A 16,580-nucleotide genomic window follows, 5' to 3' on the forward strand; every position below is an offset into this window, starting at 1 on the left:
TGCAGTGTGTGCAGTGTTGTAATAACTGCCTTCAACATACTCACCACCTTGCTAGTCAAAGAAGACACCTCTCCCCAGGAGCAGAGGCGCTGACCTGTCCGCCCCTGTGCGTGGTTGTTCTGGGGCCAGTCTTTGCCCTGGTGTGTTAACGTGCGTGTGAGCTGAGCTGACAGCGAGAGAGAATCCATGCCACTCCCTCCTCGCCTCCTCAGGGGAAAAAGCTCACATGGCAGATCTGTCACCCAGGAGGTCGCTCAGTGTTAACGCTCCCGACACGGATTAAACACTAGTGGCCAGTGCCGGAGTGCAGGGTCAGTGTAGCCACCACTGACAGGCACCATGGGGCCCCCGCTGACTGCCCCGCTTCAGCCTCATACTGGTGCTACTCTGGCCCTGGCATGTGTCAGACAGGCGGGGAGACATCGGCCAGAGCTGGCCCTGTGAGCAAATGCTAATGGTCTTCCTTGCACGGCTGCTCTTCCTCAGTGCTTTGATAAAGAGCTGCTATCATCGTTGCTTTGTGCCGTGCAGATGTCCTGACAAGCTGTGGCATTTCTTATCTTCTTTTGTTTATGAGTCAGACAAATTAGCGATTTAATTTTGCTGAAAGAATTTTGCATTTATCTTGCTTAGATTTACTTATGCACGTAGTAAAAAAAAGTTTTACTCTCATTCCTTATTTTTTCTTCATGAGGCTTTCAGAAAAAAGACAACTAACCCACTTAACTTGATATTATATTACAGTATATCCATTAAATTAATTAAAAATTTGCATCGTGCACCATATCTGGTAAATTCACATCTCACCGCTGAAGAGGGGGACGAGATTCCCCTTTTTATTGCTCGCACTTCACCATAGCCTCTGTCTAGCCCCCCACCCCACACACTCTCCCCCTGTCTCTCTCTCCCCAGTCGATAAGACTTGAGCTGAGCGTATGTGAAATATTTATTCAGCGGTTGCTCAGAGCACCATGGCTGCCCACACACTCTACCTGCCCCGAAGAGAAATCTTATCTGCTTCCTCTGCCTCCGACACCCCCTGAAAGCCTGTCCCTACACTGGCCCGAGCTCAACACAAATTACATGTCTCATTGCTCTGCGTTTACAGCTACTTTAAAGCCTGCCGCTTCTGTCCCCAGCACAAGCCCTCAGCCGCAGATTCTGTTACAGCCCGGCTGAAAAATACAAGACCTGAGTGAACTGAGATGCTACTTCTACCTTTGAGTCTTCTTTCCTTTTTAGTTTAATTTCCAAATGTAATGCAAATTAATTTTTTGATTTAAAAAAAAAAAAGATTCAGATTACACAATTAACATTTATTCTTTCACATATTAATTATTTTATCCAGTTGTTTTTCCAATACGGTCATTAACACTGCAGTTGTTGTTCTGCACTTTATGAAACCCACTAACTAAATGCTCACGTTGTCTGGCATCCGTCCACAGCCCCCATGATTGACCCTCATAATGCCACTTGGCACTCTTCTTGCTTTGTTTAGCTTCCCAAGTGAAGTGCAACTAAAGGAGAAGTGTTTTTGGATCGTCTTAATAAATATAAGGGTATTTGTGAAATTCGAAACATATAAAAAGGTATCATTTTTACTCTGTGGTGTTTTCTTTTTTCACCAACAGTAATGATATTACATGCCCCCATGTGTTGTGACATTACATTAATTTGGCTCATCAACAGTATTATGCGTGTTATACTGATGCGACGCCTGTATTTATAGCCTGTTGTCTGCTTTAGTGTACAGGGAGAGCATTTGGCAGTCTTGCTGTCTGCCAGTCAGTAGTTTGGGTTGGTAGATGGGGCCACCCCCTCCTCTGTTAATCAATTTACAGGATGGTAGAAACTCTTATAGAGGGTGTCTTTGTCCCTTTGTTCCTGCTACGATCCCTTCTCCCTCTCCTGGGAGAGTGTGGGTGGTGGGAGCTGCCATGCTTGCTCAGCTTTAAGTTATTTTATTCACACTTTTAATCGCTGAGTGCTTTATTATTAGGTGCTGGTTTCTGCTGGCCAGGGGATCTGCATGAGAAGGTGCAGAATGCATTTAGTGGAATCATATTAATGGCACTATAAAACAAATCTGTCAGGCTGTTCTTAACCTTGCTGGCAGAATTGCTCTGCCCAGGGTTGCCCCCTTCTCCAAGCGCTTACAGGTGGCTAAGGAGAGTGCATCTCCATCATCTACTCCACCGTGTGCTAATAGTTTTATTAATTCATTGTTTTTTTCCTCCCTAGGCTCCCTGTGCATAATCATACAGCCATTTTTCAGCTAAATGGTGTTTGTCAAGGGAGGTTTCCTACATTAGAGACACTCCTCCCAGACATATATACTAGCGCTTGTTCAATTACGAGTCATCCGTTATCCAGTTCTGCTGTGTGCAAACCTAAATGCTCAGTTATACCATCAATTATGACCTGCCTTTCTTTTGTTTACTGCTTTATGTCATTTTTGGTTGAAATAAATGGCTGTTATACTGCAAGTTCAACATATTAGCATTGTCGTGTTTGGGAAAGTTCACGGTTTTACTTGTCATATATAATTTGTTGGTGGACAAAAAGTACGCAGTTAAAATTACAGTCTGTGGCAATTAAAATGTTGAGTTATTTTTATATCAATTTACAGTTATGCCTGAAAGGTTGCACTTTGTCCAACATCTTCTTTAATCACTTTGCTGGTTGCTAATAAAATTTCAACCACTTAGTTGGGAATTAGCTCTGTCTCTGTTCCACTGAAACTCTGGAGAATGTGAGGAGACAAGGGGAAGCTATCGCCCTGCCTCTGCTCATTACTGCGGGATATCTGATGGCAAAGTCTCCGTCGGTGCACCTGAGTGAAGGAATCTGAGAGCTTTTCCCAGATGTTTCTCTCCCATCGTTTTTATTAGTGTTAAAAAAGCATGTAAATCCTGAACACATGGGCTGACATACCATGAGGGAAGAATTGAGAAGATATTTCTGACAGTTTTGGTTTATACCCTCATTTAAGCACTCAGTTTAGACACCAGGCATTGTATTTCTGTAGGCTTTTATCTTGTCCACTGAGCCAGAACGCGATGAGCAGAAATTTGCATTAGTGGGCGATTATGAATACCTGTGACAGATTCTCTCTGCTGGCTCCCTGGGCGGAAATGAATTGGCTCCCTCTGTTGACTTGCACAGGAAGACAGAGACCAAGCAATTAGACTTTAGTGGTTAATGTAGCAGCTTTTGCAGGGAGGGCAAGGAGGTTCAACATTCCTGCTGGGCTCATGTCAGTTTCCCAGCACATTTCTCCCCCCCCTTTCTCTCTTCCTTTTTTATGAGAATACTGGGAATATGACAAGCTACCTGTCCACCAGCCAGCTGAATTCCTCTGGGGTGAGGAGAGCGTCGCTTTCGAGTCGCCTCATGGGAACTGAGGTGACAACACATGACGTAGGTTATTCATAACAGAGAGGAGATGTACTGCAGCTACCTCTGCACATCATGCATATTCATTGTTTACCTTTTTTATCCCCCACTGGCACTAGTTTGTCGCAGCACACGTAATTCCAAAGTGTTTCTTATAGAAAAATAACAGTAATACGCTGTTAATTTCTTAACATGGTGGTCATTCTACTGATTTTGCATGTAGCTTTGAGTCACCCGCTGCTACACTCGAGGATGATAGTAGTAGTACAGAGGTAAAGCCCTGGGCATTAGAGCTACAGTGTTGTCTGCATTACTCATTGCTCACGTTTCCCTGGTGGCCTGTTTGAACCTAACCCTGGTGTGGCAGTAGGTAGACTGGGCCCCAGAGCAACATGTACAGATTCTGCACGGTTTGCTATGACAGGGTCAGTCTGCTGTTTACAGGCCTGCTATTGAGGCCTGAAGGCCCCAGTGTTTCACATCCTGTCTCATGCTTAACGCAAACATATTGTTTGTACTTGACGCAGCCTCCAGCTCTTTGAGCTCAGCCTGCGCAGAGCTACCATCATGTGGCTTCAGCATAGCAGATAGCAAGTGGAGTGAATGTTGTAGATGTAAAAGATGCATTAATTAAAGCAAAATTGTGCATATGAAGTGAGTAAAAATGAACCCTGCAAAAGGGTAACTAAAAGGGGACCATATGTTGGTTGTATTGGCGAATAATCACACCATAATAGATTTCAAGATTCAACTTGCTGTGGGGGACATTTTTATTTCATCCCTGTCAACTTGCTGGTGTGATACTCCTCACACATTCCTGATAATTTCAGTTGGAGACAGACTCATTAGACTGTCACTAAATGGGTTTAAATGCAGCCGTCCAATTAGTGCTCTGCTGTGAAATGCAGTGGGTGTTGTGCAACGTACTTAGCACCACTCCTTTACAGAATTATGAGGGATTACTCATTCAGCGCGATCCATCTTATTTCTACCAGGGGTCTTGGCTTTTCTCAGTATCATTGCCACGGAGGGGGTAATTGTTGCAAATGCTTCTCCAGTTGCCATATGTGCCTCATCTGAGAGCCACGCTGCCTCCGAATCTAAGAGGATTTGATGTGCTAGTTAAAAGGCAGCATACTATGCCTATCTATGTCGTACTTTCTGTTCAGCAATAAGACGCTCTGCCAACGCAGTGCTATTGCTGTATATAATAAGGATTTCAAGATATTAAAAGTTGTCCCTGAATGTCTACTACTTTCAAACCACTAAGAATAAAATCTGTTGCCATCGGCTGTAAATCTCAGAGGCTGTAGTGGATTTCAGGAGATTTAAAATGTGCTTAAATCCATTTTGTTTTGGGAACAGGCCTGCCGAGATGTGAACATAAGGGGGGTGAGGTTGCTCTAATGTGATGAAGCTGCTGTATATCACATTTATGCTGTCATGTCCTGTCTCTGCAGATCTTCCTGGTGACGGTATGGCACTGGGAGCTCTTCATGCTGCCCCTCTTCCTGCTTCTGCTCATCGGCTGGAACTACTTCTATCTCAACTCAGGGAAGGCCAGCGCCAACCAGGACCTGGTGAGTGACAAGGACCCATATCTGTCTGCATAGTCCACACATCTCTAGACTCCCTGCAATAAATGTGTAAATTTTAGCAGCTGATAGCTTTGAATACATTCTACATTATCCTAGGAAATGTATGAAAACTGCATTTGTTTCAGGCAATTGTGGCATCTTTATGGTTTTTTGACGTCAGGTGCTCGGTAAAACATGAAATAGCATGAAGTGTCTGAAATTCAGTCACTGTAAATTGCAGCTTATAGTCTGTTGATATAGTCTCACCACATGTGTAAAGACAAGACTATTGCCCTCTCCAGAACATGCCATTATCTCCACTCTATCTGCTGTTATGGAAATTATGTTTGCCCTACACATGTCTGTGAAGGTTAATGCTGTTCACACTTCTGACTGCCCCCCAATTTCACTGTGTTGTAAGTCTTCTCACCGGCCAGCCAGGGGTCTGGCCTGCACATACCCTCCCCAAGGCAATGTCCCCCCCTCCCCAGTAGATTGTGTTTATGGCTGCTGGCAAAGATGCCGTCCCTGGGCAATGTTAAAACCCGGGCTCACCCTCATATCCAGTGCGGAGACTCTGTCACCCCTTTGTGACCCTCTGGCCGGCAATGACAAAGCTCTGTTCCCAGGCAATGTCACAATGTGCTCCACCGTCGGGTCAGGGATGACTTGATATAAAGTGATATAGGCAACAGCATCCAAATTAAATGTGTGTGTGTGTGTTTTTTCTTTTCCTTTTTCTGTTTTTCTGTGTGCTTATGTTGTGGAGAAATGAGATTGCTTTGGTGTGACAGTGCTCTTGTGAGGAAGGCCCTCTTTCACCTCTCCTTTGTGTGAGGTCACCCCTGTGATGCAGTCTCTATGGAAACAAGCCTCTCCCAATAGGGGTGAATGTACTCAAAGAAAATTTCATTACTAGGTGTTTGTTAAAAATGCTCCAGTGCCCACATGTCCCCTCCGTTTGAAATCACCTTCTACCCTTTATTTTCTCTTAGGTGAACATGAGCATGGGTGACGACGAAGACGAGGACGAGAAGGTATTTTATCTTGTCTGATTTGTAACATTGTAGCCGATAATATGTTTTGGTAGTATCCTTTCACAATAAATATAAATATGTCTTTCCTTGCTTACTGTGAATACTGGCTTTTAATGTGCTGTAGTAACATTTGTCTCTGACTTTGTGTGAGGATAATTTTCTGACTGATCATAATATTTCTTTCTGAATAATTCAGTTAAAATCAAACAAAAAGAAAACATTCTGCCAAAATGGCGAGCCGTGTGGGCTTTGCACAGTGTCTCAGTTTGCAGTACAACCATTTCAGCATCTATAAATCAAGTTTAACATCATAACATACATTTTTTTGAGCAGCTTTTGTGGACTCACTCAGTAGATTTCTTGTATCATCACCGTTTAAACAGAATAGCTGAGAATGACCTTTACTACCAGAGCAAATTAAAAATAACTTGTACTTTGCCGAAAAGGTGGTTTTGATTTGCTCATTTGCGAGAAATCATAAATCATGTTTATTAATATACGTCTCTCTGGTGCCTCTTGAAAAACAAAACCACAGGAAATCTTTAAGTAGCCTTAAAATTCTACTTCCCTTCAGCACATAATATTCAATTATACTCATCTCACTGTTTTCTGTAAGGAACGAAGAGTTAACAGGGATCTGTATTATTACTTTATGGCAATGAAGTGTGGAACTAACGCAAAGCCTCCGAGCGATGACCCTTGTGCTGCGTGTCTAGGCCCGGGATTCATATCCATAATGCGCTCAATATATTCTGCTGTGATGACCCGGGGCTACAAAAAAAAAAAAAAACCCACCCGCTCCCTTTTAAAAACACCGGCACATTTACCAAATCCTGTCTGCAAGGATGGGCTAATTCACAGATGAAACTTGCATGATACGTCTGCACACACTAAGTGGGAAGCTTTGTGAAAATTCCATGTTTTGATCACTATTGAATCAGACAAGATTTGCTTCATGCACTGAATTTAGTATCATTGCTTCCTTGAATATTTATTATATGTGTCTTTACCTTGAAACCTCAATTTACGATTAGCTTTTTTTTTTTTTTGTAGCTGAAGAAATGGCAATGTCTTTAGAAAGATTTAAGATCCTCTCAATACGCTGCTTGTGTGTTTCCAGCCGTCGCCTCTTAAAGCTGTTTGAAAGGTTTTCCATGAGCCTCCTAAGCCCTTTCACACTCCGAGGAAAAATGAAATATCTCCTTTCATTTACTAATTAAGCAGTCACCCATGTTTGTTTTAAGCTGTCAGCTTTAATTTAAAGTGGCTTATTTGAAAGTCTTGTTATGGTCTCGCTGTCACTTGAATGTGATATCATGCAGTTAGATCAAGCAGTGTAGTTTTACACCTCCTATCAAAGTATTCTTTAAAATATTTGGGGTTAAAGAGTGATCAGTGTTAAATTTGACGACTTCAAAGCCTTTTCCCCTAGTTTTTCCTCTAACATGTGAATAAAGGCTTTTTTTTTCCCTAGGAGAAGGTTATGATTACCACTCAAATATGTTTTTATCCCCCCATTTTTCCCCCTTGAGGAAGGAAATATGTAAACCTCAGACGAAGCACCAAGAATGTGACGGCATGATGTTAAAGAGAGACGAAAGGCAAAGCAGTGTTGCAGCAGGATAATACAGAACAGATTCTCTGTGAACAAATCTGTCCTCAGGGAAAGAGACAGCTTACAAATTATGTGTGGGCAAAGTGACTTCCCTTTGGCCTTAGGTATCAATTGTGCAGATAGACAATATTTAATCATAACATAAAGAAACAGAGAGTGCAAAACAAGTCCATAGATCTCCAATGGAAACGAACAAGGAAGATGAAAAAGCCCTTTCATGCCCCCTGGCTTGCAGAGCTGGTCTGGGGTTGACTTGCTCCCGTAGCCCTGCCCAGAGGAGCAAGGGGAGGGAGAGCGAGGACGTGGTTGTCGGGGTGCTAGACTGGGCTGGGGGGGGGGAAGGGGGGTGTTGCTCCATCTCTCATCCAATCGTCCATGGTCACTGCTGGGTCTCCTTGAGCGTACCAGCCAGACAGACTGCCCATGTCATCCACCGTGGCGTGCATTAGGACAGTGTTTTCCTGTTGTTGTTTTTGTTTGTTTCTTGTTACTGCATGGGAGATAATTTGCTTTGAAAACAGCTGTATTTTCATTTCTTATTTTGGTTAAAAAAAAAAAGGAAAAAGACCCTTGAAAAATATTCAGTCAGAGATTTCAAATTTGGCACTGTTTGCTCTAATTAAAATGATGCTAAATGAGCTTTTTCCAGCCATTGACGACACCCCGCATGTCTTTGAGAATATGTTTACTTTTGTGCAGGAGATCAAATTGCTTCGCCATTACCGCACCTTTGAGGAAGCTTTCACAATTTTATCTGAAATGAGAATATGATTTCACACAGGTTTTCTAATCAGCAGACATTTAGGATTCATTTAGCCCATCCCCAGTTAGACCATTTCTTTTCCATTTCACAAGGAGATCAGTTTCTCCATTTTGTTTGTTTTCTGTGTACATGCTGAGAAGAGAAAAATGTCTTCAAATGATTCATGTAGTAAGATCTTGGGTTTTGGTCACCAAGGAGATGGAGGATTTCAGGAATTTAAGAGGGGATGAATAATGATGATCATGAGATTTCTGTCTCTTTATTTATACTTCAGACTGCATCCGTTTGTCAGATTCCTACCCCCCCCTTTTTCTCTCCAGAAATGAAAGACAATATGTTTTCTTTTCCTCCCTGAGATATATTTCTGGTAATATACCTCGCATGTGCAGCTAAATAATGCTCCATATCTCTTATTTGATTTAAAATCTTTATCATGTAATTGGGTCACTTGCTCAAGTTAAAGTGCGAACATGAAAAGGAATGCAAGCTTTACTGATGAGGCTCCATATCGAGTGACCTATCGTTTCTCACTGTGTGCCTCTCAAGGTCCTTCAGGCGTTCACAGGCGCAGGTTGCAATGACTTTTAGCAAATCCTAGTAGTGTTTTATGCTTTCAAAATAAACTTAGGATAAACAGCTCAATTAACACCTGATGTGAAGAAAAGGACACACAAAGGTTCGCCCAGAACCCCTCCCCCCATCCCAGTGCATAATGCATAAACACTGATAGTCCATTTTCCCCTTGATGAGACCATGAGATGTGAATCTCAAAGAAAAGCATATTTGTGGTAGTTTTTCCTTTTTTGGACAGTGCTGAGCTTCCAGTGTCTGTCCAGATCTGAGCTCAGTGGGGGAGGATCTGCTAGTGTGGGAATTGCTCTCTTCCTTCGCCTTCCGTGGAGGAGAGTGGGCCTGACAGTGGGGAGTCTCTCCGTGCTGGCAGACAGTGCATTCCCAGGGGCTGCCTCATGTAGCTCTGATAAAGGCATTCTGCCTGGACCCTGTCAATGCACACAGGCTGTGGCTTTGGCTGACTTGTAACATAAACATCTAGACATCCTCAAGCCTCCTGTTAGGGTCCATCAGAGCGCCCTCCCCTAACACTCTTGGTGCTCCCTCTCCCTCTCCTGCCCTCCTCTCTGTCATCATTCCTGTCATTATTTCCTCCTTTTGATGTCAGGTTTTCAGGCCTCTTTAGCTTGTGTTACTCTTGTTATCTCGGAGCACTCCTCTCCCTCTGGAAGGCTTCACCCCAGTCGTTATTTCTCGCCTTGATGTGATCACATTTAGTTCATTTTGAGACAAACCCTCTATCTCCCCTTCACATGTTCACTTGCCAGACTCGGCCATCATTATTATGTGCATTAAAAGCCAATAATGCTCGCACAATGTGGCAAAATTCATATGAATACGTACCCATCTAGTGCTCAGTAAAGGTGAAGTGTTTCTCTTGTGCAGACAAAGTGTTATGTTTGGCTAGAGAGCCTGGACTGACAGATTTGCAAAAAAAAACAAAAAACAAAAAAAAAACATGTTCAAACCTGTCCGGTGCAGGCTGCTGGAATGAAAGTTGTGAAGCCCCTGGACTTTTTGTCTAGGTCGTCTAGTCTGCCTGATTGCAGATGGCCATTTTATGTACTTTTCATCCACCAGAGAGTCTTGATTGTGCTGCACTTGTGCAACAGCTCTATTGTGTGTGGCGGACAAAAGCTGAAATCTCACAGCCATCCACATAACAACCTCTGAGTCCGTCTCATCTTCAAAAGCATGCTCTGAAGATATACAGTGTTTGCTCATTATGGGCCATTCAATAGATAAATCACACGTAATAACACAGCAGAGATAAATGGTCTTTTGTCTACCCTGCCCAACAATTGACATGCAGTATGCCTCATCAGAGCATTTTTTTGTTGTTGTTGTTGTTTTTTTAGGAACCGGGAAAAAAAGGTTTGATGGATAAGATACATATGGTGCAGGAAGTAGTGCTGGCTGTCCAGAACGTCTTGGAAGAAATCGCAAATATCGGAGAACGAATGAAGAAGTAATTTAACCGTTTAGTGCTGAAGAAGTGACTTTATTGGTGCCACGTGTCACAGATAACATTGATCTCCATCATTCTTTCACAGCATATTCAACTGGTCTGTTCCATTCCTGTCGTGTCTCACCTGCCTAGTGCTGTTTGTGGCAACCTCGCTATTATACGTCATCCCGCTGCGATATATCGTCCTGATATGGGGTAAGATCTACAAATTCATTCATAAAATTCTAAAAAAAAAAAGAAGGATCAGCAACATTTATTTATGGATTTGTTTGTTTTTTTGTTGGGTCAACCAGAAAAAGTTAGCTCCCGCTGTAGTTCCTTTCAACAACAAAAAAAAAAGTAAATCAACACCCACAACACTGTTGCAAAACATTCAGTGATTTAATGAAGTGCAGTCATTTAAGTTCTTTGCCATCCTCACACCTCTGCAGATGCACAGAGATCAGACAGCTGCAGAGGTTCACTGTGCTCAGTGTGGGCTGATATGGCAGAGCCCAGCAGAGGCAAGGCCCAGGGTTTGTGTGGAAACAAAGCAGAGGTAGAGTAGCAAGCTGTATATAATACATGATGTCCTTGGGCAGTCTGTAGGCTCCTGGTCTAGCCTCTCATTATCTGCTGTAGTCATACAGAATAGACAGTCATCTCAGTGGTCAGGGAGATATGTTGCCCTTAACAGGCTCTCTCCTCCACCAGCTGTAAGCCCACAACCACTGTACTTCCACACTGCCTTCAACACAATCAATACCAAAAAACCATCATATCAAACAAAAAACACACAGACTGAGACACTCCTCTGTCTGCCCAGTTAACCCCCATCTCTGTGGTTGCGAGGCAAGTCTTTCAAGTTACTTGCACATATTTTAGTCCTTAGGTTCTTTGTCTGCATGTTGGAGTAAGGCAAGCTGTGAATATAATGGTCCCATTACAAGACCCCAGAGATGTTTTTTTGTTTTTTTTTTCCCCTCCACAGTATGCAGCCATGTCTAAAGTAAATATAGATGGGTTGGAAAATTATCAGATGGAAGTGAAGAAAAAGTGAGGACAACTGTCACGAATGTTTGTCTGTATTTAAAATTAAAGTTAAGTATGAAGTGGATGAGCTAAAGTGGCGACACTCTTTCGATACGATTGGTTTGTGCTGTAAAGAGTTATAGTAAACAGATTTTATTTCTTTTTGGAATGTAAAATCGCATCGGTCACTGTGACATTTGCATTTATTAACGTGTTCTTGTTTTCACAGGCGTTAACAAATTTACCAAGAAGCTGCGCAACCCATATGCTATTGACAATAATGAAATACTGGATTTTCTCAGGAGGGTGCCTTCTGATGTTCAAAAGGTAAGGGTTCAATTTTACATACAGATAGGGGAGGAATTCCCTGAAGATGACTGTATTATTTGCTGTACCAGAATTCCCAAGTGTTGAGGAAATATATCCTCTGGCTTTGTTTGATTATTAATGGACTCTCGCCTTTAAAGCAGCCCTGGCCCAATTATTCCTCAGTGCAGTTCCATGTACTTGCAGAATGAAGAGATTGCTCAGATCTGTCCTCGGCCATATTGCTGTAGCCCGGACCGTTAATAGCAATTTTGTCTGTCTGGTGGAAGTGCCGTGACATTAAAGCTGGTGATTGGTGGAGGGGCCGGTAGAGGGCTCCTGACGTCTCCGGCTGTGTCAGCACAGAAACTCTGATGTGGCCTCCGTCACTTCAGGGTGGTAGAGTCAATTAATGTACTTGTGAGCCCCAGTCGTCTTGCTAGGTGCCATATGTGATTACATATTAGCCATGGCTGATATGTCATTTGCATTTACATCACAGAGCTGGGGAGAGCTGTCAGGACATTGTAAGTGGTGCTGTGTGCTCGCGGTTCTCCGACGGAGATATTTGCTCTGCCAGGAAATGAAGTGCCACACAGTGCCTTCATCTCCCAGGTAACTCCACTGACAGAATTCAGTCAGAAATCCTGACAGTCTGGATCTGGAAAGACACTCTCACCCCAGTCTGTTCCTCTGCTGCACCCTTGATGTCCTCTTGCAGCAAGCCATTGCTGACTTCTCTGTGATGTCGGAGGGAGCCTGTGTTGTTTGAGATTTGGCTGACTGAGTTGGCAAAACAAGGTGGTGAATACATTTTGATTCAGAATCCTTTGTATGTCTTCCTCCCCATTGGGACACAATGTTTGAGCTTTGAAAATGACTCACTTTCAAATCCCATGGAGACAATACTTTTTAGCTTGGTTTAAAAGAGAAACTACATCTTGAAAATAGCTCCAGTCATGAAAAACAAAACAGCCTTAAGATTCATCATAAGTATGTTTCATTATGTACTGTGAAAAAAATAACCGTAACATCATATACACAGGAGACCCAAAACAATAGACCCCATATTTTGTTTTTGTTGACTTAGAACTTCAAGCCTCAGATAGGTGTGGACATAAAAACACCACAAAGGCTGAAAATTGACTCCTGTCTTTCTTGCAAATGTGACTTGGCAATTAGTGCCTGCGCAAATCTACAAAGTCTGCCTCAAACGGGGACTTCTGACAACGCTGTGTCTGTCTGAAATAAGAAGCATCTGTCAGTTCTGAGGACAGTTTCATGTTCTGATGCAGGAGGCAGTCACTTTGTTCCCACGTTCCATCCTCCATTCTAATAATGGAGACCATCTAATTAGCATAGTTCTTACCTTTATTCAACAGATTTGCCGTATTGTTGGAGCTCAGCAAGAACGCTTCAAAAGCAAGTTTACAAATTCTAGCCCTTCTCCTTTTCAATTCGCCCTATGATCAATCTTCTTTGGATTATGGTGGCAATTTTGGGAACAAAATATACGGACAATTGAATTTAATTTCCCGAATGTCAAAGATAACTTAATTTTCACTCATAATTTTGTTGTGTAAACTCTTTTAAACATCAAGGAATTTCAGAAAAAAGCAAACTTGAAAGTTTAGTGTGTCTGTCTCAAGTTGAATTGGTGTGTATCAAAGAGAAGGAAACAGGGATGCAAGTTCAGATGTCACATGTCAGCTTGGAGAAATCAAAGTGACACTCAGGGTCTTCACGCCAAGAAGAAAGGTACAGTTTTGAACAGTGTTGGGAACTTCCTAACCTAAACAACGCCTGCTTTATACTATTCTTGGACTTCAACAAAGTTAAGGTCTGTAGGGGACATAACTTACAGTGAGTGATTATGCAGTTTGCAACTCCCTGACTGGCCTGGCAGGTCATCTCAACAGTTGATGTCTGTTTCTAATATTGTGATTGTGGTGCAGAATGAGGGGGGCGTACACTGGTACGGAACCCTTGACTCTTCAAATCCTTCCTCCCTGTGATTAATCCCCTCTGCTCCTGTGTTTAAAAAATGATTCATTACAGGCGAGCCCGCCTCGCTTTCCTCTGCACCAGCTCTCCTCAGGGGAGCCATTACCGTGCGCTCCACTGAGCTCGGATTACCTGCCTCTGACCAAACTCCTGTTTGTTTTTACAGGTGCAGTACAGCGCACTGAGAGCGCCCACCAGCCAGAACCAGCCAAAGAAGAAAAAGTAAGCTCAGCGGACACGCTGGATGAAAGTCTGGTCTCCTTTTGAATCAGTACGATGCAGTCCACCTGACAACAATGCTCCAGTGCCACCAGAGCCCGTGACCCCGTGCACCTCACTGTAGCACCCTAGCTCTGCCCCCTGCTGCTGCGGGGCAGCCAGCCACTCGCTGGCTTGTGTGTTTGCCACCCCCCTGACAGGGGCTGTGAACTGCAGCAGCTAGCAGGGCAGCACATGGCCCTGTCAATCACAAGCCTGGAGGTAAAGAAAAGAGAGCGCTGCAAGGCTCAGCCTTCATCTTTGGATATAATTTAGCAAAGGAATGAAAAGCGTCGGGTTTGGCTTACCTCAGATCTCCAATGTTTTGCTTTTTTGCCGGAGATATTTGCCCGGAGGTAAAGTTAATACACGCTAAAACAATTCATGGAAAACAAACCAAGGCAACATTTTTCATCCATATGTTAATACAATTACATGTCAAGAGGCCAAGTATATTAAATGTATAATTTGAATAATTAGGGAGAATTAGTTTTTGTTGCACATTTGGACAGAGTACTGAATTATGCTTTCCTTTGTTTTGGTAAGGATTTACTGAATGTAATATAATACTGCCAGCTTTCACATATTTACTCTGTATTATTGTTTGCGGAATATATTTTTTAACCAAAGTTTTCATGTAATTAATTTGAGAGTTTTATTTTTTCCCCCTGCATCATGTCTGCACTAGCAAATGGAAGTGTTGTAAATATCCTGAATAAAGAATCTTGATCAGTTGGAGCGCCTGCTTTTGCCCATGTTTTTCCAATAACTGCACTCTAGTGAGGATGGATTACACCACTTCTATACTTGAATACACACTAAACACATCTGATTACACAACACAGCCATTGGAACAGAGCTCACACACTGGCCACCGCTGCGCTTTGGTTCCCGAGCTCACATCAAAGCTGTGTGTCTCCACTGTGCTTCCTAATGCATTGCTTTGTTGCCTCCTCACAATAACAGGGTCCAGATGAGAGAGAAAGAGCTCATCTCACAGATTGTACTCTCTCCATCCTCAGCACTTAGTGCTTCACATTTGCACTAAAATCACCTGGCCTATCCAATGGCTACACACACACACACACACACACACACCATCCACTCCATCTGTCCTCAATGATTTTCTCATGTAAAAAGAGGTACAGTAGAAAACCATCCTCCAAATTACCTCATTTATATGAAGTTTACATTCAAAACATTATTAATGTCATTTTGTACAAACCGTCGGGGCTAATTTTGTTATAAAAGTACTTTTCATTTCACACCGATTCACTATATTCATCTACATAAACCCGCCAGTTGAACTTTCACCATGTAAATACAAGATGGCATAAAAAGAAGTGTCCAAGTTTCCAGCTTTCTCATAACCGATACATGGCAATACTTCCTCTCAGAATAAACTGAGTTCAAACTGAAGATGGGCTGAACTTAGGTTTGGACCCTGGCAATGGCAGTTTGTAAATCTGATTGGGGGACTGAGCATCACAGCCGGGTACCCCCTCCTCAGCAGTTGCACACTGGTGAAAGAGCATCCATCTGTGCTTTGTGAAGAGTTTGATTGGCTCAGGGGGACCTGGTGGAGCCCCGGGCTATCTCTTTTGACAGCCTGATAGAGACATCACTGGGCTCTCCCAGGAGCTGCCACCAGGGGTCCATTTCAAAGTGAGAGGGTGTGGAGGTGACCCTGAGCTTCTGACGAGCTAAATCCCACACACTGGCTGAAACCCTCTTACATTCTTGGCTCTGTTGGGGCCGGGGGGCCTGGTTTTGGCTGTGCTGGGTAGTCGAGGGAGGGTGGAGGGTACCGCTGGCAATACCCGACGATGGCGTCCCTAAGAGGTGAAACCAATTAAGCAATATTCCCAGGGTAGTTTCTATCGACATTTCAGCAAACAACCAAATTGCCGTATGAGGACATCTAAATCTCTCTAACGAGACAGGTAAAAAATGAGAACCTGACAACTAGGAGACATTTGATTTAAATAAAAAAGTCACTTAGGAGAATTGCAGTGTTTAAGTCAAAATAACATTGTGTCATGGGCAGATATATTATTGAAGCAAATGCTGCGGGTGACATTATGAGTGGTCATATGAGAATACGCTTGCCTGCCTCCAAGCTGTCAAGTGGTAGAATCTGTGGTGCTGAGGTTGTGGACTTGTATCATTCATAGTCAATGGATCATACAGAGGAGTCTGACAGGGTTACAACAATTGCTGATTCGCTTCTACATGCACCGATGCACAAACACACATAAGCCCCTCTTTCAAGAAGGTGTGATTATATTCAAGGAATTATTTATCAATGTATTTTCTCTTGGGAAGGCGTTGAATCTCTGCAGATGAAGCCACCGTGCAATATGGTTCTCCCAAATACAGTAGGGAAAAAAAAAAATCCCTGGATGTTTTACAAGCTTGCTAATGAACATTTGAGCCACACAGCAGTTAACATTGTCTGATCACATTTTTTTCTTTTTTTTTTTTTCCACCAGTAGTTGTTGTTGTGCATGGTGTGGCAGTGATGTCTTCATCAGGCTGTCAAAAAGGAAGTGCCTGCAGCTGTGGCGGATCC

General features: G+C 43.0%; 1 protein-coding gene across 3 annotated transcripts in view; it reads left to right on the top strand.

The window, feature by feature from the left end:
- Window positions 1-14,738, top strand: part of mctp2a (multiple C2 domains, transmembrane 2a) — a 34,532-nt gene extending 19,794 nt beyond the window's left edge. For all 3 annotated transcript variants that reach the window (XM_086208948.1, XM_086208947.1, XM_086208949.1), the window contains 6 exons: window positions 4,857-4,976; window positions 5,969-6,010; window positions 10,320-10,429; window positions 10,515-10,624; window positions 11,670-11,767; window positions 13,917-14,738. In XM_086208948.1, the coding sequence (XP_086065074.1) occupies window positions 4,857-4,976; window positions 5,969-6,010; window positions 10,320-10,429; window positions 10,515-10,624; window positions 11,670-11,767; window positions 13,917-13,976 (540 nt within the window). In that variant the 3' untranslated portion in view covers window positions 13,977-14,738. The remainder of the gene's footprint in view (window positions 1-4,856; window positions 4,977-5,968; window positions 6,011-10,319; window positions 10,430-10,514; window positions 10,625-11,669; window positions 11,768-13,916) is intronic.
- The last annotated feature ends 1,842 nt before the right edge of the window (window positions 14,739-16,580 follow it).

The sequence above is a fragment of the Aulostomus chinensis genome, chromosome 7 (assembly GCF_037954235.1).
Source record: "Aulostomus chinensis isolate RoL2024-O1b breed Wild chromosome 7, RoL_Achi_v1.0, whole genome shotgun sequence".
NCBI lineage: Eukaryota > Metazoa > Chordata > Actinopteri > Syngnathiformes > Aulostomidae > Aulostomus > Aulostomus chinensis.